At 37.3% G+C, this 26,309-nt stretch overlaps 1 protein-coding gene across 5 annotated transcripts in view; it reads left to right on the forward strand.

Moving 5' to 3' along the window:
* TNIK (TRAF2 and NCK interacting kinase) overlaps positions 1-26,309 on the forward strand; it is a 413,784-nt gene that overhangs the window by 265,832 nt on the left and 121,643 nt on the right. For all 5 annotated transcript variants that reach the window (XM_064378648.1, XM_064378646.1, XM_064378644.1 and 2 more), the window contains exons 5-7: positions 14,889-14,999; positions 18,790-18,880; positions 20,738-20,868. In XM_064378648.1, coding sequence (XP_064234718.1) covers positions 14,889-14,999; positions 18,790-18,880; positions 20,738-20,868 — 333 coding nt within the window. The remainder of the gene's footprint in view (positions 1-14,888; positions 15,000-18,789; positions 18,881-20,737; positions 20,869-26,309) is intronic.

The following is a 26,309-nucleotide window of genomic DNA, read 5'->3' on the forward strand; positions in this document are numbered from 1 at the left end:
GACTTGTCTCTAAATGTAAAAGAAAAATTATTTGAGGGTAAACACATTTTATATAGTTTATGTGATTCTGAAAAAGTTACAGTAAGGTTTTAATTGTGGCCTCTAAATGTATAATACATGTAAATATGAAGATTAAATATATAAAAGTAGTGAGAGAAAATAAATATGACTATATAATCCTAAAGAGAGATATATGACAACAAAAGAATATATCATAAAATAGAATTTTGATATAAAATAGAATTTTGATGAACTTGGCTATATACATTTTTTTAAATGTCTTAACAAAAAAAGTAAAAATGCAAATAACTGTGTAAAAATATTCATTTATATATAATGTGCAAAGATATTTCATAACCTTTAGAGAGGAAGCATTTTTATAAATCAATAGGAAAAACATGAAATTACTAATAGGAAGATTGAGTTAAGGAAAAGGTTACAACCGAAAAAGTAAGAAATATCAATTACCAATAAAGATATTTTTAAAAGGTTATTCTTACTAACAGTATAAATCCACAAGAAAACAGTAGATACCATTTCTTGCCTGGTAGAGTGGCAAAGATTTTTTTTTTAATGATGATGTCCAAAATGGACACTCATATCCACTGCTCATGGAATGAACACTGGTTCAACTTAACTCAAGGGCAATTGGCATGCGCACGTGTGTGCGCGCACACACACACACACACTCACACACACACAGTCTTCCAAAGCAAGCCTCTTACTTTTGACTCAGTATTTCCACAGGCAGGAATGTCTCCTCAATAAGGTCACTTATTTAGGTAACTACATAAAGATGTATGTAGAAGTTAACCAATAGGGAGTCACTTAAGGGACACTTCAGACTATTAAAATGATGTAGCTCTACATTTATAAATGGATAAGCATTAACAATTGTAGTAGGGGCTGGACATGGTGGCTCACGCCTGTAATCCCAACACTTTGGGAGGCCGAGGTGGGTGGATCACTTGAGGTCAAGAGTTTGAGACCAGCCTGACCAACGTGGTGAAACCACTGTCTACTAAAAATACAAAAAAAATTAGCCAGGCATGGTGGTGGGTGCCTGTAATTCCATCTACTCCAGAGGCTGAGGCAGGAGAATTGCTTGAACTCAGGAGGTAGAGGGTACAGTGAGCCGAGATCACATCACTGCACTCCAGCCTGTGTGACAGAGCAAGACTCTGTCTCAAAAAACAAAAACAAAAAACAGCAACAAAAAAAGCAATTATAGAAGGACTTTTTAAAACCTTTCGAAGAGGTTATAACTAAATACTGTATGTTTTTATTTTTGTGGAAAAATATACACGTAGTTACATGGTGGGAATATCTGAAATAATGCATACTAATTGTGTTGAAAATATTTATTTTGAGGTAGTAATTTTAGTAATTTTAAAAAACATGTTTCTTTTATACCTGCTTTTTTTCCCCTAATCTTTCTTTTTAATACATTTTCTTTTAGAGACAGGGTCTTGCTCTGTCCTCCAGGCTGGAGTGCAGTGGCACAGTCATAACTCACTGTAGCCTTAATTACTGGAGCTCAAGCGATCCTGCCGCCTCAACCTTCTGAGTAGCTCAGACAACAGGTGCATGCCACTATGCCTAGCTAATTTATTTATTTTTTGTCTCACTGTCTTGCCCAGGCTGATCTCAAACTCCTGGCCTCCCAAAGTGTTGGGATTATAGATGCAAGCCGCTGAACCTGGCTTGAAATTTCTCTTAAGCTCAGCATCTGAACCCTTTCTGCTGCTGCTTTTGTTATTGCTACCACTGGGCTGTCCTTGATCCTTATAAACACCATCCACTCTCTGAGGGCAAGGATTGTGTCTTTTGCCTCCCTCTGCAGCATTTGGAAGGTACTGGGTAATATGATGCTGACAAAATCATTGGTTTTTGAATGAAAATTATATTGTTAGAACAAAACCTGGTTGCAGCAGGTACTTTTGAGAGTTGTTTCCCTAAGCCCTGAAGATTCAACAGGATATGACGAGGTGGCATGAGTTAAGTTGTCTTGGTGTTTCCAAAGGACTTCTACATTGCCAACAATTTAGCATTTTAGCAATGACCCTGAATTGCCAGAAGCTGCAGCAGATGACACATAGAGAATGATACTTGTTATCCCCCAGTTTATTATCAGCAACCTGGGAAGTCCCCCTTGTGCTCCCTCTCAATCACTGCCACCCCAAGGAAAACCACTATCCTGACTTTTTTCTCCCAGTTCTATTAAGATATAGTCAACAAATAAAAATTGTGTATTGGCCGGGCATGGTGGTTTATGTCTATTATCCCAGTACTTTGAGAGACCAAAGCTGGGAGGATTGCTTGAGCCCAAGAATCCGAGACCAGCATGGGCAACATAGTGAGACCTCATCTCTACCAAAAAATTTTTAAAAAAATTTTTTTAAAGGAAAAGAAATTGTATATTGTTGGTGAGGATGTAGAGAGAAGGGGACCCTTGTATACTGTTGGTGGAAATGTAAGTTGGTACAGCCGTATGGAAAATACTACAGATGTTTCTGAAAAAATTGGAAATAGAACTACCTTATCCAGAAATCCCACTTCTGGGTATATATCCAAAGGAAATAAAATCAGTATCTCAAAGAGGCATCTGAGCTCCTGTGTTTATTGCAGCATTATTCATAATACAAGGAATGATAGCTATTTTAAAATTGTCTGGAGAAAGGTTTTTTCTTTTGTCAGGACTATGGTCCTAAATTAAAATAAAGCATTAATATAGCTTTAGAACCACCTCTCAGCTTATCACCTGAGTTAGGACAGCTATTTCTAGATGAGCCACACCTAAGTATTAATTTCATTCATTTTGTGACATAGGCCAGATAGGATAGTTGGTTTTCATGTTAAGTTGAATTATTAAAATTGGGGTGTTTATTTACAAATCAATGGTTGAGGGAAGGAGAGGGGTGGTCGAGCAGGGCTTGACTCATTTTTACCTTTTTCCAGATCCTGAGATGTTTTAAGCTGGAAGGAGAATTAGTCATCTTAGACTTTGCTGGGTCCTAGTGAAGTTAATTGACTTTCCCAGGGCCTCAAAACTAATTAGTGGATGATGCAGGACCAGAATGCAGGCATCCTAAAACATAACACTTCAGCTTGGTCGGAAGTTCCGTAAAAGCCCCCTGGAAGTTTTTTTTTTAAATGAGCAAAATCTTTGGTTCATTTTCAGGTAGGTACTTGGAGAAAGCAGCAGCCTGTTGGCATCTGAATGGTGATAATGGGAGGTACTGTACTCTGGAAATGAGTCGCTTCCCAGTAGTTCTCACCCTGGCCAATTGCTCTTGTCATGGAGATGGCTGTTGTCGCTGGGAAGCAAGAGCCTGATGTGTTTGTGTTCATTTTTTTATTCCACAGTCATTAATTCATTCTTCCATATATATACATATATATATATATGAGAACATGTATATTTTCATATAGTCATTCATTCATCTATATATGTGTATGTATACTTATATATATACATGATATATATACACATATATGTATATATATCAAGCACTAGCTAGGCACAAGGCACTCTTCCAAGCACTCAGAATATAACATTGAACAAAATTTATCAAAGTCCTTATTTTAATGCAGCTTACATTCTTGCTGTAGACTACAAACAATAAACATAATAAATAAGACAATTATAGAGGATGCTGGAAGCTGGTAAGTGCCTGCTAGAGTATTAGTGGGGAATGCAGGTAAGGGTTGCATTATGGACTAAACATTTGTGTGCCTCAAAATTCATATATTGAAATCCTAACCCTCAGTGTGACGGTATTGGGAGGTGGTGCCTTTAGGAGGTGATCAGGTGATGAAGATGGAGCCGTTATAAATGGGATTAGTGCCCTCACAAAAATAATCCAGAGAGCTCCCTTGCTGTGTTTCTGAGAAGTTAGCGGGCTGCAACCTGGAGCCAGATCATGCAGGGCTTTGCAGGCCATTGGAAAGACCTCGGCTTTTACTGTGCATTAAGTGGGAGAGCCATGCAGGATTTTGAAGGTGGAGTGAGGGGAATGGGATCTGACCCACATACTGAAGGGGTTACTTCAGTGGGTTGAGAATAGATCAGCTGGGTCAAGGAGAGAAACAGGAGAGGAGTTAGGAAACTGTTTCAGTAAGTGAATCCCCTTCCTGAACTTGATAAAGGGGGATCTACAAGTAGTGAGCAGTTCCAAACTGGACCGCGTGGGGAGGAATTTTGCCAGCTTACTCCACTTCAATTAAATGCAGTTAACTGCAGCTGACAAAATGTGGAAGTTACAGCCCCTATATTCTGCCAGGTGTTAAAGACAAAGGGCCTAGCACTTGTCAGACTTGTGTCTATGCAGAGGGCTGCTCTGACCATCCCCTGTAGCAATTGTCCAGCAACTTCTTTGTTACTGACGTTGAAGATAAAAGCTATGGAAGACCTCATGAGGGCAAGAGCGTCATTTCTTTTCCTGGTTGCTCTTCTTTTATGTGATGACAAATCAAGAAAGAACTAGGAAAAGGAAAGACAGAAACATAATAGGAAATTAATATCAGATTACAATATTGGTGGAAACACGGTCATAGAATAACAGTACATACTTATTCCAAGGCTTCTGACTCACTAAATTTGGGGCATTCTGTGTTAATAAGAACAGTGGTAGGTAATATCACCTGCTTATCATGTGCCAAGTACTATATTTGTTTACCTTGTCATATTATCTTATTAGATCTTTGCAGCCATTCTGCAAATTAAGTATTATCCCTACTCTGCAGATGAAGGAAACTAGGCTCAGAGAGTTCAGAAGTTTGTCCAAGGTCTTATAGCAAGTCTGTGATGAAGCCAGTATGTTAGCTAACCCCAAGCTGTCCGATTTAAGAATCAAGCCCTTAAACCCTACAACTACACTCTTCTCCTTTGTTCATGAAAAATAGTTCTGTATCAGAAGTTGATGTTCTAAATAGGACTGAAGCTTTATGTTTAAATAAATTTAGTTTGACTTCACCTTTAATTTGTATTCCTCTATTTATCCAATATTCAAAGAGGATAGTAAGACCTGTTAGCTACTAATAAGATTGCCGTACACTCTAAGAAGTACATTTTGAAAAGTGCGTTAGGCACTTTGGGAGTGTTTTATCAAATAATTGCAAGAGTCATAGACAGTTGATTCTTTATACTAATGGTATTTTGTTAGGATTACGTTTATATAAAAATATTATGAATTATATAGAGGCATGGCCTAAAGAAACAAAAAGCAGCACTTTCTAACATTTATTCCCTGTATTCATACTGCATGAAATATTCGCCAGATATTTACTTTGCTGTGGCCTGAGGGCAGGTTTGCATATATCCCACTAGCCAGTATATATGCTGTTTCAGGTGTCTGATTGAATTATAATGTGTTCAAATCCTATCAGTCTTGTTGTAGATAAACTCTTGTTTAGCACTAGCTCTTTGTGGAAATACAACTACTTCTGATAATGGCCAAGCAATTCTCCTTTATCAACTGCTCAAGGTCTGATCCGGATATCAAAAAAGAGAGCCCTTTCAATAAAGATTCCGATCTCTCGGAAACAAGGCAAGCTCTGACACACAACATCTCATTCTGCTGCCTATTGGTGATGAGAGGCTCTCCGTTTTGCTGCATGCCTTTCAGACACCGGGAGAGAGTGAGAAGTACTGTTAATTAAATGGACTAATTTCTCAAAAATTAGAATGTGAACTCACACATATTTTGTTGTCTTTTTTGATACCACCATAATACAGGACTAAAATATCTTGTAACAGGAAATAAATTTGTTATCGTCTTCTGATATGTAGGATGGTCCAGTAAGATAACAGATTTTTGCCCTGTAATCGCTCAGTTAGCTATTCATCAGGCTTTAACACCATATACTTGCAGAGCCAAGAGTTAAGAAATTATGCTGTGTGCGTTTTAAGCACAAAAATCCGAACAGCCTGGGAATCTGGAGACCCAGAATCGAGCCTCGGTAAAGCCAGTGTCTCTGGCATTTGGGTCCTACCTTAATGTTGGACTAGTTCTTAGCTGGCAAACTGTCAGCCTGGAGGCTAAATGCTGCCACAATAAATATGTTGAGTTTGGTTCACATAAGGTAGTGGTGGTTTAATTATGCCAACATTAGAAAAATCGAACAGTTTCACAGAAAAGTCTGGATTCCTTGAAAAGTTTTAAAAAATCAAATGATCTAGAAATATTGGGCCTGAAATTTCAAATAGCAGCAATATGTTAGAGCAGTCTACCAGCTGTTTAGAGGGCGAGGCCCTAACATCCCCTGTTGTCTTCCATACGTACTCAATTTCATGTATTCACGTGACTTGCCCAGCCCCGTGTAAGATCATCTCAGAGTGAGATGCTGAGATGAACTAAGAAACACACCCATTAACTACCCATGAAACATCCTTTTCAGAATCTGCACTGATGTTGGCCACAACTCCTAAACCTAATTCTGCTGTATTTTGGATTTACATTGCTATAGCGTCTTGGCTTGGTAAAAATCATCCCCACTTCAGTTTCATTGTCTTAACGTTTAAATGTTAGGTACTGCAGATAATGCCCTCAAAAATTTAACCACCCTTGTGTGAAAAAGAAATTAACCACTCATGGCTGAATCTTTTGAATGACTATTTATCTTTTGTTAGTGCTGTGTATCAGAAATGAGGCTTTTAAAACTTGTTTTGATTAGTGTTTGTTACTTTTATAAGTAAAAACTCCTTGCCTTCAAATACAGAGTCTAGGTCCCTTTTCTGGAGAAGTTATTTAGTTTTGTTATTTGTGAGCAGAAATTTTCAAAAGTTGAATTTGGCAGATTGAATTTGAGTTTGGCGTATACCATATATATGCCTAACATGGTGAGAGAAATTATTGTAAACAGTCTCCCAGCTTCAGAGCTGCCACATTGCAAGACCTATGGAGACACAAGATAAGTTACACAGATACAAACATAGATCTGAAGTTACACGGAACTTAATACGTTGCAAATGGTTTGAGTTGAACTTTAATAGAGCCATTTTATGAATTAATGGGTGATTCTTTGATAAGAATATGAAATTGATATCTTCTTTTGTCCCAAAAATTTCATTTGAACTTTGTTTAAACTTCCTTTCATCTAAGCAAAAGGAAGACTTTATATATACCCAAAGTTATTTTGCTAATGGTCCATACAACCCTTCTGATTCCTTTTTACAGATAAATTTTGAGCCAAAGTTTATGATCCTATTTTATGTTGTGTTTCTCAAAATCCTCAGCAATCAAGATGATTAGTCCTAAATGCTCTAAAGCTAGCAATTTCTTCTCTTTTCCTGTCTTCAACCTGTCTAGAAACTGGGTCACCATTCCTCACCACACATTCTTCTATTTGGGTATAACATTCTGACATGCAGAGTTGCAAATTTCTTCAACCTTAAAGTTAGCTTCTATGATTGGGTCTTTGGACAAAATTGACATGTAGTGACTTAGTCCTACCCAAAAAAAAAAAAAAAAATCTACAGAAGATTTTGCATGCATACTGTGGAATTTGAGTCCAGACACCAAATACAAGACGCAGCTAATGTCCTTAACATTTCCTTGAATGCTATCATGCTGACTCTGGGTTTTCCGTCTGTTTAGACATAGGCAACTTGAGCATTTGTAGTGGGCCTGTCCTTTGGGCAGGCTTCTTGTTGCTAAAGATACTCGTTGGCTCAGTATATTCAAACTGTCCTTGTCATTTTCAAGGCATAGAGTTGTTCTCTATCCAGAGCTTTATTATAAAGTCTAGGATACTTCCCATCCTTGGAACTCATCTTTTTATCTTTGGAAGTCTTAAAATTTACAGTTTTAAGCATTTTCTTTCCCAGTCTAAAAATATAATTCAGAAACCAAGAGTTTTTTTTCACATACTGTACATGCTAGTTTTAAAATGAATGTAAAAGGCCATTGAAGTTGCTTTTTCAAATATGAAGTTCCCAAGCTTGGCTTTACTTTAGTTGATGAAAATGATACATGTATTCATATGTATACCTACAAATTTTTGTATTTTGTATTTCTCTGCACACATTTTATATTTTGAGACTTCAACTACCTTTTGCAAATAAAGCAGCCTTCTGTACCAAAGTAACTGAGTTTGGACTTTGTTTACACCATCATAAATCATGCAGATGAGATCTGTGGTTATTTTCAGCCACACATGATGAAAATACTCTCTGCCTCATTGATGTTTCCGGGTTAAATCTTTGCAGAATTGTGTTCTTGGAAGTTTCTCTTTCCTATTATTTTCTTAGGGTGCCCTTTAAACTGGTGCAAACTCTTCTCACTTTAGAAAGACCTTTATCTTCCTGCTTGCTCCTCTTCCTGCCCCCTGCCTCCAACCCCTCCTTTTACTATAAAACAGAAGGGATCTGTTAGTAGTCATTTATTTTTGTGGGTGACTGACTAGTGACATTTAGGAGGAATTAGTTCCTGTCAAGGAATTCTTGGTATTCTGAGTAAGTATCTGCAGTTTTAAAATACCATCCTAAGACTTCGTTTCTCATTATAGGAACTTAAAAACCAATAAACTAGCAAGTGAGTGAATACTTTAGGGGCCCCAGGAATCATCCAAACACTTGACTGCCTTTGAGAATAAATCTTTTTAAATTCTTTTAGAGGTTATTAGGGCGAGAAAGGGAAGTTTAGACACGGATCACATCTGGTGATTCCATGCTGAAGGCCCCCTGTCTCTTGTGAAGAGACAACCTCAGTGCTGACTCAGTATTCTGAAATGTCTTCTGGGATCAGCCAAGGCTGAAGACTCTTTATTTAAATATTGTCCTGGAGAGGGGAGAAGCACAGGAAGGCATACTAAGTAACCCCCCCACCAACCTCTAAGAGAAAACATCCTGCTTATCAGAAGTGTGACAAATGACAAAAACAGCTGACAATTAACCATGCGAATTATGAAGTGTCAGAACTCTGGTTTTTAAAAACCAACCTTTGTTATTCAGACAAAATAGCTACCCATGTCTAAATAATCCAAGCAATTCCTTTCTCCGATAAATTGGTTCCTTCATACTATGCTTTTTTTGGACACCTTCTCCAGGGCGAGGCCTAGTTCCTATCCTGCCCCCAAACACCTTGAACTTGACATTCCTTCTTTCTTCTCTAGTGGTATGCATGTTTATTTCAGTTTCTGACCCAGTTATTTATTTAGGCGGTGTTGCGTTAAAATTTCAAATATAAGATTCCTTTTAAATTCCCCCACCCCCATCACCACTGTCTTCCAAAGAAAAAGATCCATTGCCCTGGAATGCACCATCATGTCTTCTTGCTGTGTGGTACAAACTTGAAAAAGAGACAAGTCTGTAATCCCAGCACTTTGGGAGGCTGAGGCCGGCGGATCACGAGGTCAAGAGATCTAGACCATCCTGGCCAACATGATGAAACCCTGTCTCTACTAAAAATACAAAAATTAGCTAGGTGTGGTGGTGTGCGCCTGTAGTCCCAGCTACTTGGGAGGCTGAGGCAGAAGAATTGCTTGAACCTGGGAGGCGGAGGTTGCAGTGAGCCGAGATTGTGTCACTGCACTCCAGCCTGGTGCCTGGTAACAGAGTGAGACTGTCTCAAAAAAAAAAAAAAAGAGACAAGTGTCGCTGGTGCCCTTTTATTAATAGAGGTTTTAGAAAAATGTGCCCAGTGCCTTTTACAAACATCTTTCAGCCCTATCTCTTCACCCTCCAAGCGAAGTGGACGTAAGGGAGGTATTGATGCTATCTTACATGTCAGGAACTTTCTTTTTGCATTTTTATAAATGCAAAATAGACCAAAGAATAGAAACATCATAAAAACATTTTGAGATTTTTTTGGCTGATAGGAGCTTTATATCCATAAACACAATTAATGTTCACATCAAAGCTGTGAGGTTGATGCTTTTATTTTGTATTTTATCATAGTGGTAGTAGTGGGGAGAGAGACACTGTGAAGCCCAGGATGGTTAGGGAACATACCCAAGGACACATAACTAATAATTGAGAGAGCAATATCCATCCTTTCATCCTGCTCATGAGTGAGTATGAGTGTAGACTATGGATAAGGTACAGACCATAACTGAGCTGTATTTTTAAACACAGAAAAAGGAAGTTAGGTGAAGGAGAATGAACAAAGCATTTGTAAATCACTTCACCCAGTGCCTGGCACATGGTGAATTCTCAGTAAATGTTAGCAAGTATTATTATCCCAATATAAACTCTTTGAGAACTTTCTTTTGGGAAAAATGTTAACGACCCATTATTTCTTGTGAGATGTGAAGTTATTGACTTATCACTGCTGAGCTTGGCATGTTGAGCTATGTTTCTGTTTATTAATGTGATGAGGTTACTTATGGAGAGGGAGGGTCCCTGCTGTGTGGTGGCAGTAATTATCAGCTTTGCTGTGTGGCTCTAGGAACTGATTGCTAACAAGTGCTAGGTTTTTTTCTTTCTTTTTTTAAAAATCCCATTATATAGTTTAACAATCATTTTGTTCCATAGTGAGATGAAAAGAATTTAGCTGCCTTCAGCTGGAGCTGAATGAAAAAGGAAATTATAGAAATCACTGACAGTAGTGCCTGGCTAGAGTAGGATTGTTTCCTACTGAATATTTGAAAGTATTTTGTCCAATCAAATTTTGAAAGACTCAAGTCGCTGGGCTTCCATCGCTTTCCTTGGGAGCTATAATTACATGGCCTAATAGAGCTCAGTGGTGGGACATTTTCTCTAGCTGATACAGGAGCAATGGATGTATTCACAGGAGGCCTGGTCAATGTGCTTTTCAAAATGAGACTTAGAGAAGGGACACAAACATGTTTTGCTCACTCGGGAAAATGTTCATTTCCTGCTACCAAAAGATGTTTCTTTGGTCCATCCTGCTGGCATTGAACCCCGATTTGCTACATATGGGACTTTAACTTTGTATTGTGGAGATTCCTAAAAATACACCAAAAAAGGCAGAACAGTGTCGTGAACATCTATGTGCCCAAAACCAGCCCCAACAGCCTTCAACCAGTGGCCAATTCCACCCCATCCACATGCCCATCTACATGCCCATCTACTTTGCCCCCTCTAGTTATTTTGAAACAAAACTTATATCATGTTTTAAAATTCTGGTAACATAAACATACAATTTCCCTAAATTTTAACTACTTTAGAATGTATAACTCATTGCTATTAAGTATAATCACAATGTTATGCAACCATCATGACTGTCTAGTGCCAGAACATTTTCATCACCCCAAAAGGAGACTGTGTACCCATTAAATAGTCACTCCTGTTACTCCCTACCCACTATCCCTGGCATACACTAGTCTACTTCCGTCTCTATGGATTGCCTATTTTGGATATTTCATATAAATGGAATCATGCAATACACGGCCTTTTTTTGTCGGGCTTCTCTTTTACTTAGCATAGTGTTTTCATGATTCATCCACATATCGTGCATCAGTATTTCATTCCTTTCTATGGCTGAATATTTTGTTGTATGGATATCCCACATTTTGTTTATCTCTTCTTCTGTTGATGGACATTTTGGTTATTTCTGCTGTTTGTCTACTGTGAATAGTGCTACTTTGAACATTCATGTACAAGTTTTTGTTTGAACACCTGTTTTCAATTCTTTTGAGTATACATCTAGAAGTGGAATTGTTGAGTCTTGTACCAATTCTGTGTATAACTTATTGAGGAACCCATTAACTGTTCACCACAGTGACTGCACCTTTTACATTCCCATTAGCAGTGTAGAGAGGTTCCAATTTCTCCACATCCTCACAAATACTTGCGATTTTCGGCCTTTTTTTCCCCCTCGTTATGTTAATATCCATCCTAGTGGATGTAAAGTGGTATCTCATTGTGGTTTTGGTTTGTATTTTCCTAATGACCAATGACATCAAGTGCCTCTTCATGTCATTGTTAGCCGTTTGTATATCTTCTTTGGAGGAATGTCTATTCAAGTCCTTTGCCCATTTTTAAATTGGGTTGCTTGTCTTTTTGTTATTGAGTGGTAAGAGTTCTTTATATATTCTGGATAGTAGACCTTTATCAGATATATGATTTGCAAATACTTTCCCATTCTGTGGGGATAATCCCACTCTCTTGATACTATCCTTTCATTGACAAATGTTTATAATTTTGATAAAATTATTTTTTTCTATTTTTTTATTTTGGTGCTCGTAGATTTGTTGTCATATCTCAGGAGCCATTGCTAAATCTAAGGTCAAAGGAAGTTACCCCTATAGTTTCTCCGTAAAGTTTTATAGGGTTAGCTCTTACATTTAGGTCTTTGATCCATTTTGAGTTAATATTTTTGTATAGGATATGAGGTAAAGATTTAACATCACTTTTTGCATGTGGATATCCAGTTGTCTCAGCATTATTTATAGAAGAAACTGTCATATAATTTTATCCACAAGTATTTCAGCATTTTTCTCTAAAAGATAAGAACTTTTTTTTATAAAACCACAGTACTATTATTATACTTTAAAAATATTAACCAGATTTCTTGAGTATCCTCAAATATCTAACTCTGTATTCAGAACTGTAATTATCTCAAAAATTTTAACATCTCTTTTTTGAAAAAACTAATGTCTAAATAAGGTGCACCCATTGCAATTTGTTGGTATATCTTTTTAAGTGTTTTTAAATCTATAGGTTTTCTTTCCATCTCTTTTTTTCCTCCCTTGCCATCTATGTATTGAAAGAACTCTTTGTCTTGACTAATATCCTGGTCTAGATTTTGTTGAATGTATCCCCAGGAGGTTACATGTTCCTCAGTCCTCTGAATTTCCTGTAAATCAGTGGTTGGAGCTAAGCTTGATCAGATTCAGATTTTTGTTTTTATTTTTGGCAATACTACTTCCTAGGTAATGTGTGTTCTTTTATCAAGAGGCAAATTATATTTACTTTTTAAAAATGTTAACAGTCATTGATGATCACTGTCTGAGTCTGCTAGCTTATTAAGAGGCTCACAATAGTGGCATTCTAATTCTACCATGTTTTCTTCATTTATTATATAGAATACCTACTTTTTATGAAGAGAAACTTTCCCTCTTTTATTATTCAACTACCCAGTGGTAAGATTTATATTAAAAAGGCAGTATAAACTCTTTAGTCTTTCCTTTTATTTGTCAGCTCTCAAAATAAGTTGGTTCATTATTTTCTTCTAACAGTGCCAGTCATATTCTTTGGAGAGGGGTGTCTCTATTCAGGCATTTAGTTAAGAACTTTTAAAACGTTTCTTCACATTACAGCTATTACTCTTATCAATGCTCAAATTATCCCATCTTTCGCCACTTGGAGTCTCTTCAAATTGAATCCTTTTGACATGATGTTGTGGTCTTTGGTAGTTTCTGGGCTATTGCATATGGTAATTTACCAAGTTTTATCTGGTTGGAATGTAGTCTACTTGTGGAACTTCCCAAATTCCCTTATGAACACTTATAGGTCTTGCAACTTCCCTGGCTTCTTGGAGAAGGTGGAAAGGTTTCCCTAGCCTTTGTGGAATCATAAGAAGACAAGTCAGAACAGGCTTTGGAAACTTATTCATGAAACTCATTTCATGAAATTGTATTGGGTTTCTATTAGGTATACAGAGAAAAAGAAAAAAATAATTTCTGCCTGAAGATTTTGCAGCCTGGTGAAGTATCTTTTAGGACACGGAAACATAGTGTTGATATCAGGAATGTAGATTTGGACAAAGCCAAAGCCATCAATGTGATTTTATTGAGGATCCATTTAGTTCGGTCTCTATTACCAAGTCAGGAATTGATTGCTAGTTATTATGAATTCTTTTTATATAATCATAAAAAAAATGTAAGTACCTAATAAGGTGACTTTTGTTGAAGATATTTTTAAAGGTGAAAGTCTGGAAATGGATGTGTTTTTCTAAGCCTAGAAAAATGCATGTAAAAGCACACAGATGACTCTTTTTTTTTTCATATGGTCTACATCCCATTAAGTAAGGGCGATGTTTATTTTCTGCCTATTTTATAAGTTGCTAAGTACTGTAATGAGTTTATATTTATAGAGTGCTTGGAGCTTTTGGATGAAAGGTGCTAAATTAGAGTTTATTGTTTATTGAATTTATTTGATGTGTCCAACCTCCTGGGAACATTCACTGAAGTTAATTAAAAACAGATAGTCCCCACACTGACAGCTTACAGTGCCACTTACAAACCAATAACATAAACAGTGTGCACTTCTGTAACCCTAGGCTGGGACACCTAGAGAACCATAGTTCTTTCTGATAGGGGAATAAACCTAATTTATGTGAAAATTTGACTGCTGAGTAAAAACAGAGAGATTATTAATTTTGTCTGAGCCACCTACCTACTCCCATTTTTAAAAAAATACTTAGAGGCTGGGTGCAGTGGCTCACACCTCTAATCCCAGCACTTTGGGAGGCCAAGGTGGGCGGATCACAAGGCCAAGAGATCAAGACTATCCTGGCCAACATGGTGAAACACTGTCTCTACTAAAAATACAAAACTTAGCTGGATGTGGTGGGCCCCTGTAGTCCCAGCTACTCGGGAGGCTCAGGCAAGAGAATCGCTTGTACCTAGGAGGCAGAGGTCGCAGTGAGCCAAGATTGCACCACTGCACTCCAGCCTGGCAACAGAGTAAAACTCTGTCTCAGAAACAAAACAACAACAACAAAAAATAACTTAGAATATGGAGAGTTTCCTCAACTTCCAACTATAACTTACAGGTTGAAAAATTTAAAAATAGTCTTTCCTCTCTATCATTTTGGGAGTAAATGAAGGTAAAAGCTTGTGTTTTATACGTTGTTTTATGATTACTTTTTCTTTGCAGGAATGGCATTCCAAACTAGCCGATTACTTGTGCTTTCTTACCCCAACTTAATAGAATCTGTGAAGCATCATTAAAATAATGGTTTGTTTGCTTCCTTTGCCAGTTGGTGATGGAATTTTGTGGTGCTGGCTCTGTCACCGACCTCATCAAGAACACGAAAGGTAACACGTTGAAAGAGGAGTGGATCGCGTACATCTGCAGGGAAATCTTACGGGTAGGTTACAAGTGGGGTCTGGTCCACCTCCCAGATTCTTCAAGCAACACATGATCTCTTAGGAGGGACTGAACTTTGTTCTGACTTTCTAATGAAATTCATAAGCATATCAAAAACCCTTTAAAAGTTTATCCTGTCGGTGGTGGTGGTGGTGGTAGTTCGGTGTGAAGGTCTGCTCTAATGGATGTGAGAGCCATTCTGGAGATAAGCGATGAGCATATTTTCATTTAGGTTGACATTGGGTGATTTCGCTTAAAAAGGGCTTCATTTTGAATGCTGTTTCCAATCAGAAAACTGATTTTAGATCATAAATACAGTGTTCTACTTAGGAAATGAATTATTTTAAGAGAAATTTTGATCACTCATTTATCTGTTTGTGAAAGTTAATAACTAATAGATTATTCTTAAAAGGGTAGTATCTTCCCACCATATAAAGTTTATAAGGATTGTGTGACTTTAGTCATTCCTGTGCATACAACCTAGTTTAACTGATTTTACCTTTAAAAAAAATCTTTGAGACCTAATCACTTAAACTAATCAAAATAAAAGAACAAGACTGCCTGTTTGACCAGTTGTCCCACAAATGCCCCAACCAGGAAATCTAGACAATAGTGTTACATTTGCTGAACTGAGTTCAGGAAAAAGAAAGTAATTGGGCATATTTTAATTCATTCAGACTAGCTTAATCATCCCTTCCTACTAATATGGATGTTATTATATGTCAACCGAGCATTCTTACTGGATCTTCCTGGCCATTGCTATTTATTTATAAGCTCTGCCTTCTTAGCTTAAGGGAACAAAAGTTAAAACTTTTTAACTGTGTGTTCAAGATACACCTTTGAAAGATAGATTATATGCTTTGGGTGGATGGATGAAATGGATACAACTTAAAAAGGAAGGAGGGCATAAGAAGATGATGTCTATTCATTAAATGCAAACCAAATTAGGCAAAAGGCAAATAGAAAATGGAATTTTAAAATTATAACATTGATGTAAATAACTTCTATCCTGCAAATGACAAAATATTACTGGAAAATATTAAAGAAGACCTTAATAAATGGCGGTGTATATGATTTCACAGATTTGAATACTCAATATTGTAAAGATGTCATTTCTACCCAGTTTGATCCATGGTTTCATTGAACTTCCAGTTTAAATTCCTATAGGTATATTTGTGGAAATTGATAAAGCTGATTTTTAAAAAAATTATATAGAAATGCAAAAGGCCAAGAATAACCAAGGCAATCTTGAAGAAGAAGAACAAAACTGGAGAATTTATGCTACCAGTTATCAGGATTTGTTATAAAGCTACTAATAAATTAAGACAGAGTAGTACTGTTACACGATTAGACAGTGGTCAAAGGAACAAAATCAAGGGTCCAGGAACAGACCCACATCATATGGACACCTGGTCTGTGACAAAGGAAAGGGTGCTTTTTATCAGTAAGTAGGACTTAATCAATTGAATATCTATAAGAAAACATGAAACTTGACAACAGCTACATACCATATTCAAAAATTAATTCAATCTGGGTTATAGATGTAAATGGGAAAAATATAAAAATTAAAGCTCTTAAGAAAAAACACAGACCTCCATGGCTTGGGGTAGGCAAAAATATAAATTATGTATTTTGCATTCTTAAACAGAATACAAAACAAAATTTGAGGAATAACAAGGAGGCAAAAATATAAATTATGCATTTTGTGTTCTTATACAGAACACAAAACAAAATTTGAGGAAAAACAATGTCCTTCACATCTGATGTTTATCTCTATGTTTTGATGGGCCATTATGCAAACTTACTTTGAATTTCTGACTTAAAATTTTGCTCGGTCAGATAGAGCATGATGGATTATTTAATCATCCTGACCACTCAGTGGGTGCCAAGAACCTGTCAGGTCTCTAGGGCTGGTTCTGCCCAATGTGCCTTTCTGCACTGCTGGGGAACCCTACAAGGGAGCAGTCATTTGATCTAATCTTCATGGTTCTAAAAGTAGCAGGGATGTTTCATCACATGAGCATCTTTCATTACCTTTCAGTGTGTGAAAACAGTGGTATTCCTCCTTTTTCCAATACATTCTCTGGAATGATATCAGCATTTCAGACATGACTCACTGGAAGAGACATTTGATCACCCAAAGGTCTCTGGCCACAAGAGGTTTTAGAGATGCCCTCCATGCGTTGTATGATCTAATTAAAAGAACCTTTGGCCCACTTCCATGCTCTAATTTCTGCTTTCAACCACTTCAGTGGTGAAAGAGGGAAAGGGATCTTCAATCCCTCCCTTAAGGATTTATGGGGTATGTAAATACTGTGAAAAGCACACATTTAAATCTGCTAGATGCCTACCTTGTGACAAACTGAACAGATAAGAAAGGCAATTTTTTAAGATCTAAACTAGTGCCTCAAATCCTTCTATAACATAGTTTATGTTTCCTGATATTTCTAAATGTATATATGGGTCTTTTTGGACTACTATACTTTCAGGCTGAATTTCTTTGACAAGAGAATTCAGATATCTAGTTTAGTTTCTTTTTGTGTCAGCTTCATTTTTCATACCATGATTTTGTTGTTGTGGAGAAAATTTAAAAGAACAAAGAAGTATAAATAATAAAGTGATAACACCTGGGTACCCAATGCCTTGAATTATCAAGTGTTAGCATAAAATAATTTACTTTAAGACTCCAATTTTAGATTCTTTTAGATTATAATTTATCTGAAAACTGTGTGACTACTTTAGAGTAAGTCTGTAGGTTAAAGAATTCACACCACAAAAAAGCCAAAAACAGAGTAATTCATGAGGAAGTGGAACACAAACAGGTTTAGTTGTCACTGAATAATTATCTCACATAATGAGCACAGATTCACAAATAGAAAAAACTAGCATAAACTAAAAATGACAGTGATAAATGCCAACAAAGGAAATAGAAATTGTATTCCTTCTTAAATGTGAAGCATCCTGGCTATAGCCGGTGGGAAATTTCTTGGCTGGTCTGAGAAATATTTTACTGTGCTTAATTAAAATTGTATAACTAGGCCAGGTACTGTGGCTCACACCTGTAATCCCAGCACTTTAACATCTAAGGTCAGGAGTTAAAGACCAGCCTGGCCAACATGGTGAAACCCCGTCTCTACTAAAATAAATTAACCGGGCATGGTGGCGGGCACCTGTAATCCCAGCTACTCTGGAGGCTGAGGCAGTCGCTTGAACCTGGGAGGCAGAGGTTGCAGTGAGCCAAGTTTGTGCCATTGCACTCCAGCCTAGGCAACAGAATAAGGCTCCATCTCAATCAATCAATCAATCAATTGATCGATCATATAATTAAAAAGTAAATTTTAACTTTTAAATTCAAATATTGCCAAAAATCCTGCAGGGATTCAGTTAAATCAGGTTAGTTTTCTGTACAGAGACTGTGTAGATGGTTCTTTTTCAAACTGGCAAATACAAGCAGTCCTTGCTTTTCACAGTAGTGTTAACTGAAACACATGTTCATGTTGGAACCATATTGTCACTTGCGTGGTTCCCTGATACCTGATAATCAGATCCGATATGCAAACATTTCATTAAACACAGCACCATGCATTGCAAGGACTGCCTGTGTATTTTAATTTATATTGATCAATTACCTACAGTTGGAAGAGCACTATGAACACATGAAAGATGTGATTATAATTTTGAAAAGTATGTCTGGGTGAGTGTAAATTTCTTGGATCATTAACATTCGAAATAATTTATTTGCATCTTGGCTTATGTTCCTATTAACCCTTCTTAACTCTCCATCACTCCAGGGACTGAGTCACCTCCACCAGCATAAAGTGATTCATCGAGATATTAAAGGGCAGAATGTCTTGCTGACTGAAAATGCAGAAGTTAAACTAGGTAAGAGCAGAATCCTGTGAGCTTTGGTATCGTAGGAAGTGATGCGATTATACTAACAGCTTTAAAAAATTAATGTTAATTTGTCCCTGTGGATTTGGAGGGCATTGCCCTAAAAATAGAAAGGAAAATATTTCTTTGTCTATTAAAAAAATACTTTCTCAAGGCATTCTGAGGAACGATATATATATTGTAGGAACAGAACCATTTGCTTAATCAATATGTAGAAATAATTGAGACTTTTTTGTTTCAGTAGAGATTAGAAGTGACAAACTTTTAAATGGGCTCCTATATTGTTTATATTGTTGCTGCTACAACAGAGCACTAGGACCCAACTTTTTTCCCCATTAAAATATACACAGGCATATTCAGAATAATCAATTCTTGCTATATTCCCATAGGTTTAAGTCATATTTACATTGATTTTGTTATTACTTTGGACTCCTGTGCAAAATGGATGCTCAATATTCTACTTTAGGTGCATACTGATTATCCCCACGTCCATCAGTCGGAGAATCGTTTTCTTTGGCATCTCCATTAGAGTTTTTTCCACAACAAATCTGGGACTGTCCAAATAAACTAGAGGGTTACCACGTGCATTTTCCTGCTTGGTGTGTATGAGTAAGAGCACGAATTGACAAATATCCAATAGGATATTTGACTTGTCATCTAGGAAAGGATCACTGTCCACATGATTGTATATTTTCAAAGAGATTTAAACATCTTCTATGTTTATGTCCCAAACATTTGCTCTTTCTTCTTGTTGAAATATATGATTTCCATTTTTTTCTTAGTTAGCATTTGGGGCCAAACTTTCTCATCTCATGAATATTCTCTTTTAAAAACAAAAGTATACATTATGTAGGCTAAGCAGTTATATATGTACCAACTAGATAAGCTATCCTGAGAGCATTCTTGCATCCCTAATTAACAGTTACTTGTTGAGTGTATATTATATGCCAGGCCCTGTACATGACCATTTTCCATAGATTATCTCTCATAAACGTCAGAGCAACTCTATGTAGATATCATCCTCATTTTACAGAGTAGGAAACCAGAGCTCAAAGAGGTTGATCTACTAGCCTAGGTCATACCACTATTAGGTGGCAGAAATGAGATACAAACTTAGGCAGTCTGACTCCAGACTTTTGCTTTTAATCATTTTTCTTGTATCCCCAAAATACTACCCTTTATGACAACCAAGACTACTTTTTCCTATAACACCTATTTTTGGTCCCTGTGGAGCCTTGGTGTAACCAGACATAACTCTTTGTGCCTTCCTCATTGGTACACTTCATCCATTTTTACATGCAGTTTAAAAACATGTATTCACAGCATAGAAAAGGTAGAAGCAACCCAGGAGCCCATCAACAGATGAATAGATAAACAAAATGTGGTCCATACATACAGTGAAATATTGTTCAAGCTTGAGAAGGAAGGAAATTCTAACACATGCTACAATGTGGATGAACCTTGAGGATATTAGGCTAAATGAAATAACCGGTCACAAAAAGGCAAATACTGTGTGATTCCACTTATACAAGGTTCTGAGGATAGGCAAATTTATAGAGATGGAAAGTAGAATGATAATTGCCAGGGGCTGGGGCAAGGGGGAATTGGGAGCTATTGTTTAACAGGTACAAAGTTTCAGTTGGGAAGATGAGAAATTCTGGAGCTGGATAGTGGCGATGGTTGTACAACAATGTGGATGTTAGTGCTCCAGAAATGTACATTTAAAAATGGTAAAATTGTAAACTTTATGTTATGCATATTTTACCACAATAAAATAATTCACATTCATTGTATCGCCATATAAAACCTAAGATCATAGACTTGACTTACCTGTCCTCTCTTAAACAGTGGACTTCGGAGTCAGCGCCCAGCTTGATCGAACAGTGGGCAGGAGGAATACTTTCATTGGAACTCCCTACTGGATGGCACCAGAAGTTATTGCCTGTGACGAAAACCCAGATGCCACATATGATTTCAAGGTATGACTTCTCTGTTATGTTTCAAAACTATGCCTACCATCTTATCCGGGGTCGTGCAGTTGGAGAATTCTCACATGCCTTTATATTTATGATTTATGTGACCCCAAGGGAAAACTGAAAAACATTATTTGAGTTTAAGACTTCTAAGACATTCAAGTGAGGATCTTTTTTTTCTTTTCTTTTTTATTATACTTTAAGTTCTGGGATACATATGCAGAAAGTACAGGTTTGTTACATAAGTATACACGTGCCATGGTGGTTTGCCACACCCATCACCCCGTCATCTAGAATAGGTATAGGTATTTCTCCTAATGCTATCCCTCCCCTAGTTCCCCATCACACCCCTCCAGTGAGTATGTGATGTTCCTCTCCCTGTGTCCATGTGTTCTTCAAGTGAGGATATTTTTAATGAATTCACCTATCATATCTGATTACCTTTTTGAAAAAAAAAAGTTTTAATCATTTTTGATATATTTTTAAAATTTACTCTTATTATTATTGGAAAATAGATTAGATTTCCATTTTGGTTATGGTTTAGGTTTTTGGAAAATTATTATGATAGCTTTTTATGTTAAACTAAGATGTTGTTGTCTTGAGTCATCTTTTTCTGATTGAGGATAATCAGACTTACTCGTTTCTACAATGCTCAAAATATAATTATCTGGGATTTTTTTTATGAGAGGGAATCAAATGGAATATTGGTGACCACTTTATAGTATTTCTGTCGTGTGGCCTGATGTTTCATAGAGATTTGACTTGTGACTTTTTACTTTATATTATAAGCTAGAAATTTGCTAATACATTCAAAGCTGTGTTCAAGTAGATTTCTCCAAGCAGCCCTTCTCTTTTCTGTTCTGCTAGCTAATAATCAAACATAATTTGGGGTTATTGCCCCTCAGTTTTTTTGTCTGGACTTTCAGGTGGCATGGCTTTCTAATAAACTGTGAGTGAAAGTCAAGACAATAAAAGTGGGGGCAATGGGCTCTAGGAACTGTGTGTGGGTTTCCAGGCTGTGCATTCGGTAGAGAGACACCCTGTGGTCTTTGTGTACATTACAGGACAACTTGGGCAAAATTTGATCTACCTGGGCTGGTTTCAGAAGTGCATGAACTTTATACCAAAACACTTTAATGATCCTCTGTAAATACTCTCATCTTACAGATGAAGAAACTGAGGCAGAGGTCTGCAGGTGCTCCCCTGGTTAGTGATCTTCTCAGAGGTAGCACCTGAATGCAGGTCTCCAAACTTTCTGATCAGAGCTCTTTCCAATATATTACCTTGCTCCTCTGTAATGTACTTCCATATACATCTCCAATTTACCAACTGAACAGTATATTTGAAGAATTTCACTTTTAAGGAATATTTTTGTTCTCGACATGTGGGGCTATTGTTGCAATCAGGTCTCAAAGATGCAAACATTGCAGCATTTTTGAGGCCCCGTATCTCAGTGTTGACAGAAAATTTGTCTCTTTGGGGAATTGCAAGCTTGGAGGTCTGAAAACATAATAATGCCCCATAATTTTCCTCCTTCCTTCAAAGTTAGTCACTGTAATAACCTGACAACAATCTGTCTGAAAACAGCTGCCAAGTTAAAAATTAATCTCCTGCCAAAATAAGTGTCATTTATTTAAACTGCTAATGATAAGCATATTTAAATGATTCCATTCGCAAATCCCTTCAGAGAAGACACTACAAAATATACATCCCAGACCAGATATGTGTATCATGATTAGCTACAAGCAATTCTTCAACCCATAGTTATACCTAACAAGTGCTAACTAGTCTACATCTGGGCCACAGATATTCTAGACTACTATGTAACATATCATGGGGAATTAGTGTTTTCAGCTTTTACCCTCGGCTTAATCTTTTTTTTTTTTTTTTTTTTTTTTGAGACAGAGTTTCACTCTTGTTGCCCAGGCTGGAGTGCAATAGCTCAATCTCAGCTTGCCACAACCTCTGCCTCCTGGGTTCAAGCAATTCTCCTACCTCAGCCTCCCAAGTAGCTGGGATTACAGGCATGTATCCCCACACCCAGCTAATTTTGTGTTTTTAGTAGAGACGGGGTTTCTCCATGTTGGTTAGGCTGGTCTCGAACTCCTGACCTCAGGTGATCCGCCCACTCAGCCTCTCAAAGAGCTGGGATTACAGGCATGAGCCACCTCGCCCAGCCCCTGAGCTTAATCTTTTAAGTATTATGACTGACTCCATTATATATGGGACTTTTGCTATGTAAAAAAGTAGGTGCCTACAAACTGACTTGTTTTCAGTAGGGTACCTAGAAGAGGCTTTCCTTCTGGCCAAGCCAAAGCTTGGAGTTAAACTGATATTTGGGTCCTCTTTCCTCAGATTATGGCTAAGGAGTATGGTTTAAGATCATTGTAAAAGGTATGAAACCAGTGCAGAACTCTAGGTATGGGCAAAGGCCGGTGCATGAGTAACCACAGAGGTCGTAATGTTGAACAGTGATTTCAGAGGTACTGGAAGGTTCACCTGGCTATAAAAGTATCCTGAGACATTAAAAAGACTGAAGATGAATTTCTTTGTGTTTTATTAAAACATAAAGGATCCTGATAGAATACGTTCAATTGTGTCAGTCATTTAGACCTTAGTGCAAATTAGTTTAACAGGATTGTCCTAAGTGTAGGTTGTGCACGAGGAGGAAAAAGTCATGGCAGGAATAAGAGCTTCGTTGGTTATTTGCTATGGGTAAGGAGAAGGATGACAGAAGAATGAATAAGGAAGACTTTTCTACAGAGGACTTTATCATATTGAATTATTTTATGATTTAAAAGAATTCATAGCGGGCTTCAAAGACATCTTAGACAAATCAAATAGTAAATAATCAATAAATAACAAATCAAATAGCAAATCCGTGCCATACCCTGTTGGGGTATAGTGGAAGGTTTGGGGATTCTTTGCAGATTTATTTCATCCACTTAGACAGTTTTACTGTGGGCCAGAGAAGATACTAATCTTTAAATAACCTTATTTCTTCTTTCTTGGCATCATGTATTATCTGCTTTTCTGTTTAATATTCTTAAGACTGTGACTTGCCACCAGGGGACAACCTGACAAAATGCTGACTTTCAAAAGTATGTATTCATTCACTCCGTGCATATTTAGAGACTATCCATTGTGTATAAGTAATTAGTCAAGCTGTATCTGTGCATGCAGTTTCTGATAGAAGGTTCATTTGAGACCCCATCAAAGCCCAGGGACTCGGCACTGTGTGTTTGGTGGTCTGCTTGGCCCAGTGGTGTATCCCAACCCCAGAAAGTTGATGTCAACACTTTGGGCCCTCATGTGCCATAGCCACTTTCAGCTGAGAGTGTGGATTTAGAATAAGGGCTGACTTGGCCACTGGACTTCATTAGATTTCTTACCACAAAAGTCCTTCCTGTGAAATAAAGACAAGAGGCGAAAGAAAAGAGTATAGCCTAGTTTTGTTATTTGATTTATTATTTATTATTATTTGATTTGTCTAAGATGTCTTTAAACTTTTTATAAAACCTAAAGTAACCCAACAGTATAAAGTCTTCTGTAACAGAGTAGTCTGAAGAGCTCCTGCTTTTTATCGCAGAGTCTGGTTTTGTGTGATATCTACTGGGCACAGTAAGTAACTCACTGAAAATAGACCCTCTCCTAAGGAGGAGCGCCAGAATCTCATTTGCCTAGTGTGCTGGCTTTCCCCTGGAGGCCCTTCCTTTCTTGTTTTCAGAAATTCTGTCAAAACACTTCAAGTGAAAGGAAAGGTTTCATTTCCCTGATAAGTATGTGGGGCAATAATGAAAGCTTTCCCATTTAGTAATAAGCATTCAAAAGATTTGAAATTAATAAAACTGTTCAAAATGCCTAGGCTGTTTAAATTTTTTTTAACCTACTTTGAATTTCATTTTGGTTGGATGGGATCTGCCAAGCATTTTATAGTCCTGTGTATTTATTGCTTTAACAGAACCACCCACTAAGAAAGTTCTGTGGCTGAATGCCACGGTATAGTACACATAATGTAGTCTTGTTCACCCCTCCTACCCCATGGAGACAGATGGACGGATGGACGGACGGACGGACAGACAGACACACATACACACACACACACACACACACACACACACACACACGGGAAATCTATAAAGAACCTGGAAAAACTTAATAGTATTTATTTTGGATAGGGCATGTGGATGGAAAACCTACAGTTTTTCTGTATCTTTCTGCCCTGGTACGTTTTCTTTTTGCCATAAATAGGCCTTGCTCTTATGTTAAGCCAATGAAGTAAGAGATGCACAGTGAAATGGCGTGCCCCTTCATCCAACTCCCCGCCAGACTCCTGTCCTCAGGCCCGATCTGTGCCAATGTTGTTTATTATCTGCCCAAACTCTGTTTATGAGAATTTCACACAGGTGCTGCAGATTATTTGCAGACATGGTGTCTCCTCCAGGGTTTGGGTGAATATTGTGCTCTCGCTGTAGAGAAAATACTCTTTTCCCCTGTGTCACAGATAATTGGCGTTATTCAGGCAGGGTAGAGATACTTCTTCTAAGTAAAAGGTTCAGTTGGAAATAAAGTGAGCAACCTAACTAGTGGCAGAGTTCCCTCTGTGCAGGGTGTCACCTGAGAGGACAATATTCAGATTGCAGAATGATGCATTTACACTCTCACACAAGTCCTGGCATCTGTCTACTGAGATTCAAACAAAGGTCCTCCCTATTCAATCAGAGGGAAGATGACCCAGATATCACATTAGTGTCACCAACAGGAAACTGGAAACCCTATTCAACATATTTCTGTGGCTCCCTGTTCACACCCACCTATAAAGGATTCCTTAGTCAAACGCAGCCAGTACCTTTTCCAGGCAATATGCTGATCCCCAGGGGAAGAAAGTAAGCTATTCTAATATTTTTCCTTTGGTCACATAACAGGTGAAAATGGACAAAGAACTGAAGATGTCTGTCCTCAGTTTGTTTTATGTGTGAAATGGAATTCTTAGTAACTATCTCCATTTCAGTGACCATAACTCACCACCTAAGTTCTGTCTAGATAACATAGTATATAAATATATAACATAATTAATAAGAGTCAGTCCTTTGAAGTCAGATAGGACCAGTTTAGACTTTGCCTCCTATTTGCAAATTACTTCAGGGGAGTTATTTAACTTTTCCTAAATGTGCATAAAATGAGAATAATAAATTGTTTATTCTGAGGTTATAATAGAATAAAATGAGAATCTATATAAAGGGATTAACACAGTGCCCACCACTTGATAAGTACTCAATATGTGATAGTTTTGTGTTTATGTTATCATATGGAGGTATTGCTATTTGGGGCCATCTTTTACCCCTAAAAGGCAACCGTTTCATATAGTTCAACCTCATATTTGCGTTACACACCTCTAATTGTCTGCTTGAATTGAGCCAGAATCTGCTTCTCTATAACTTTTACCA

Source organism: Aotus nancymaae, unplaced genomic scaffold (assembly GCF_030222135.1).
Source record: "Aotus nancymaae isolate 86718 unplaced genomic scaffold, 86718_ANA_hifiasm-v0.15.2.pri h1tg000019l, whole genome shotgun sequence".
In the NCBI taxonomy this organism is placed as follows: Eukaryota; Metazoa; Chordata; class Mammalia; order Primates; family Aotidae; genus Aotus; species Aotus nancymaae.